The 4,965-nt window shown below is 52.0% G+C and overlaps 1 protein-coding gene across 1 annotated transcript in view; it reads left to right on the plus strand.

Moving 5' to 3' along the window:
* Window positions 1–4,965, plus strand: part of CFAP100 (cilia and flagella associated protein 100) — a 22,575-nt gene that overhangs the window by 12,101 nt on the left and 5,509 nt on the right. Inside the window, exons 8-10 of the mRNA XM_023743735.1 lie at window positions 763–938; window positions 1,270–1,302; window positions 1,378–1,486. Coding sequence (XP_023599503.1) covers window positions 763–938; window positions 1,270–1,302; window positions 1,378–1,486 — 318 coding nt within the window. The remainder of the gene's footprint in view (window positions 1–762; window positions 939–1,269; window positions 1,303–1,377; window positions 1,487–4,965) is intronic.

Raw genomic sequence — 4,965 nt, forward strand, 5'->3', positions numbered from 1 at the left:
ATCTCCATCCCACATTCAAAGGCTGTTAAATCACATTGTTTACCCATATCTTCAGAAAAAAAAATCACTTCTGTCGTGGTAAACAACCTGCTTCCCTATTTATAATGGTCTGGCCCTCTAGCAACTTCAGCGCGAAATTATAGCTAATTTGCCTACAAACATCAGATGGTCATAGTAATCTGGCCACTCAGCATATAGATATAGATATAGATATAGATATAGATATAGATATAGATATAGATATAGATATAGATATAGATATAGATATATAGATAGACATAGATATAGATAGATATAGATATATTTTTATAGGTAAGGTCAGAGGCAAACTTGGCCTGGGCTAGCCTGCCCACATTTCCCTTCATCACTTCTCCCCTGGCCAAAGGGTGCTTCCCCACAACACAAAGCTCATCATTTCACTTTGCTCTAAACGTCTCAGGGCTTCAAATCCCTACAGGCTGCTGCCCATCTTACAGATGAGGTGACTGAGGCCAGGAGAGGTTCACTGACTTTCCCAAGGCCACACCACCAGGACATAGGGCTCACATGGGTCTGAGGATTCTGGGCTCCACCCTGGGAGGGGCAAGACAGTCCCTGAGGGCTGTCACTCTGGGAGGGATTGGCTCCTGCAAGGTGAGCATCCTCTCCCTGGCACAACAGTGCTTCTGTGCCCGCCCTTTTTGACCAGGGTGCATTGGGGTCCCTCTGGAGGGGCTTCCCAGTGGGCAGAGCCTGACCTCGTTGTCCCCTCCTCCGGCTCAGCGAAATCTCCAGATTTGAAGACACTCTGCAACATTACAAGGTCTGCAAGAATTTCCTGTACAAGCTGTCGCCCAAGGACTGGCTGGAGGAACAAGAGAAGAAGCACTTGGCTCTCAGACAGGCCAAGGAGGCCGCCAAGGCCAAGGAGAACGCTCAGTTGTCACAAGGTGACAAAGGTAGCTGAAAAGAGAAGATAGCTCCCTGGGTCCATCTGCACCCTGTGCCCACCAGCATAGGCCTTGGAAGTGTCCAGGCCGAGGGACTGCTCACTTCTACACTCTGCAGAGCTCCAGCTGGGGCAGCCGCCCCTTGACCACCCGTGGCTCAGCACAAGCACCTGCTTGGGGAAATGGGGCTGGCTCTCAACTCAAACCCAAGGGGTTTTCTCCTATGCACCTGCCTCCTTCTGCCACTGAGGGGTCCCAGGGAACCCTGTGCCCCAAGCAATGTTGCCGCAGGCCTGGTTCCAGCCAAGGCCATCAGGGACCTCTCCCTTTCTTTCTATAGGACCGGGGACCAAGGGCAAGATAAGCTCCAAAGGTATGTGGCTGCCCCGGCTGGAGGGGCCCCGCCCTGGGTTGGGGCAAATAGAAACTCCTCCTCTGCTTCCCCCAGAAGTGCAAAGCCCAAGGAAGCCCTGGAAAGTGCTGAAGGTGATCCAGGTAGGGCAGGTGCTGACCAGCTCCGGCCATCATGACCATCAGCCTGGGTCGGACTCCAAAAAGTGAGTGGGCTGGGGGAGCTGCAAAAGTGGCTGGAGCCTGGTGGGCGGTGCTCCCCAATGGCTCCAGCCAGGGGCACCCAGATTAGGCCCAGACCCTGAGCGGGGAGAGTAGGAGGAGGGCACATAGTCTGACTTAAGCTGGAAAATCAAGAGGTTTTCTAAAGAAAGGCTTGTTTCTGCCTGATTCAGTAAATGTACTATTAGTAAGCCTGGGTTAGCCCATTAGAGTGCTAATAGACTAGTCAAATGTGAACAGACGAGGGCAGCCAGATGGGCACAGGGAACAGGATGGCACATGCCCCCTGCGGGTCCTCTGTGGCCAGGGAGTGCTGGCCCAAGGGCCAGAGCTCCAGAGCTGTTCAAGAGAAGCCAGACATCTAGACTTCTTGATAAAATTACCCGGATTTCAGTGTGACAGTCTCTTTCAAATCTTTTAAGAAACACAGTGAGGCACCAACAGAAACCCCACGTCGATCCACATACCAGTGCAAACCTGATTCTCCACGCCTTTGCCTGCAAGGCCGAAGCTGTCCCCCACCCACCCCACCTGGTTCCTATGCTGAGCTGCTGGGTCACCTAGTCACTCCTCCCTCCCGGAAACGCTCACAGGAATCACAACTCTAGCTAAACAGAGAAATCTCAATGCCCAGTTCCTGCGCACCTCCTGCCAGGCTGTTGGCCAGGAAGCCACAGGCAGCGCTGTGATGAGTTTTATTATTTCCTGCATGTCCTTTCAGCCATGTTTAAGCAAATAGTGCATTGAACCATATGAAGTTGCTGTGCAGGTCAAAAGGGTACTGGCATGCCCTTATGATTCAACCTGCACATAAGCAAAGGCGATTTTCTTATGCCCAGCCTTCCTTTCACAAGGAGCTAACCCTCCCATCTCACCACTTCTCCATTAACAGCATTGCCAGGGGGCCCCTGTAGCCAGGGTTCCAGTGTACTGGTGTCTGCCGAGCCCCTGGCCTCTTGATGCTGACTGGGGTGAACTTCACAAGATGTAACATGGAGCAGGGCACAAACACTGCATCCCAGGGCTGTCTGGCATTTGCCTTCACAGTGCCAGGGCCACCGCCAGGTCTCGCCTGTCCCATGAAGTCTGGACCACCTCAGGCCAGAGGGATGAGGGCCTGGAGAGTCGTGGGGAGCCAGAGCAGGTGGCTGGTAGGCTTGGAGCCAGGGCAGAGGAGAGCTTGATTGGCCCATGCGATTGGGGGGCTGGTGAGTCCACAGCCTGCAGGCAGGCTGGCGGGCTGCAGACCCAAGGAGGCAGAGCTTCCACTTGAGTCCAAAGGCAGTAGGCTGGCAGCATCCCTTCTTTTTCAGAATACAGAAAATCAAAGACAGAGCTAAAGCAAGCGTGAGTGATAGCTCATGATTTCTGTGACATTTTCATGACGAAAAATACGATGGCCATTCGGATGTCCTTTGTGAAAAGTGTTCAATCTTTGTACATTTTTATTGGATTGTCAGCCTTTTTTTTTCTGGTTTCCTATTAGCACTTTATATATCCTGGGTGCTAGTCCTTTACGTAATACGTGTAGTATAAGTATCTTTATTCAGTCTCGCTTGCCTCATTACTCTTAATGCTATCTTTTGAGTCCAGTTTACCAATCTTTACTTTTATGATTGGTGCATTTTGTGTCCTACTTAAGAAGTCTTTGTGAACCCCAAAGTCACTAAAATAGTCTCCTGTGCTTTCTTCTGGAAGCTTCATAGTTTATCAGCTTGGATGAGGGTGGTGGTTGGGGAGATGGGGAGAATGGGTAGCCCTGGGGCTCAGGAGCCTCCCCCTCACTCTCCCTCTCTGAGTCTGTCTCTTCTGCTCATCCCTTTATGTGCTCTGTCCTCTGCCCTTCCTTCTCTACCACAGCCTGGCCACCCCCTCCCATGGTTCTTCTCCCAGTTTCTTGAGCTCCAGGCACCTATGGGTGTCTCCCATTAGATGTTCTCTACATTCAACCTCCCAAATACCAAACTGATACTTCTCAGGCTGAAGGGAAGCCAAGCACTACCAATTTGCAAGCTTACGTTCATCTTTATGAATCATGGTTTGTGCTTTATGGAGAGGAACCACTAGCCAGGCAAATGCCATGGGTAACTCTGAAGCCTGCGACCCCTGCTGGTGTTGGCTGGTATTCCGATTGAGTGTTGAATGGAGGCTCCAGGAGGTTAGATATGCATGCTTCCTCTGCCTAAGTTGTCCCTCAGCCCTAGAGCTCCCACTGTGAGGCCCCTCCCTAAGAACAGAGGTCTGGGAGCACACTGTCCTGGTTAGCATCTGGGTTCCTCGGTCTATTGGTCATGTGACAGGTCTCTGCACATGACAAGAGGTTGAGTGGGGCTTAAAGTCCAGTCCACACTTCAGGCTATGTCCATCTTGAGGGCAGATTCTCCAAAACGGCTTATGGGCCAACAGTGTCCTGCAGGTGACCTTGGGTAGGTGACTCGATATCTGAGTTGCATGTTCCTTAGTTGCCAAATGGGCATCAATGTGTATACAATATGAGGCACAGGCCCAGTGAGCGTTTAGTAGCCTCTCCCACAGGGCCCTGCATTTATCACCTGTCGGCTGCAGGTGGGTCAGGGCCTGGAGTCTCTCTGGCTGTGAGCCTGCCCTGGCCCTTCTTTAGCCAGCAGAACCTGCAAATCCAGGGTGGGGGCCAAGGCTGGAGCAGGCACAGAGGGTGATAAAAGCAGGTCTGGATGTGGGCAAGACTGGGTCCCACGCTGAGTGCTCCAAGCCCACACAGCCTTTTCTGCATCCCTGAGGGCTGGCCCAGGATGGTCTCACCCTGTGGGGTGCTCAGGGTCAGTTGAAGGTGGCTGTGTCACAGGAGTACTATGAGGGCCATCAAGGACAACTGCCAAGGCCAAGTCTAGATAGAGGAGATGGGCAGAAAAGGCCCTGAAAGTGGCTTTTAAAAAAGGACGACAGCCAAAACCGGTTTGGCTCAGTGGATAGAGCGTCGGCCTGCGGACTGAAAGGTCCCAGGTTCGATTCCGGTCAAGGGCATGTATCTGGGTTGCGGGCACATCCCCAGTGGAAGATGTGCAGGAAGCAGCTAATCGATGTTTCTCTCTCATCGATGTTTCTGACTCTCTCTCTCTCTCCCTTCCTCTCTGTAAAAAATCAATAAAATATATTTTAAAAAAAACAAAAAACGACGACAAATGGAGAGGGACGGCCCCAGTAGTGGGAGCCGCGGGTGCCAAGGACCTGAGGCAGAGTCGGCACCTAGAGAGACAGGAAGGGAGCTGGCAGGAGCAGAGTAACCTAGGACAATGGGGGAGGTAAGGGTTGGGAGGGTAGCAGGGCCCCCACAGCTCCCGGGTGGAGGCTGAGTTTTATTCTAACTAGAGAGAGATTAATTGAATTTTGAGAGTTAATTGAATTTCAAAATGATACCCCCGGTTGCTGTGTGACAGCTGGGGGACCAAGAGGAAGCTGTGCCACCACCTGGGTAACTTGCGTG

Source organism: Myotis lucifugus, unplaced genomic scaffold (assembly GCF_000147115.1).
Source record: "Myotis lucifugus unplaced genomic scaffold, Myoluc2.0 scaffold_410, whole genome shotgun sequence".
In the NCBI taxonomy this organism is placed as follows: domain Eukaryota; kingdom Metazoa; phylum Chordata; class Mammalia; order Chiroptera; family Vespertilionidae; genus Myotis; species Myotis lucifugus.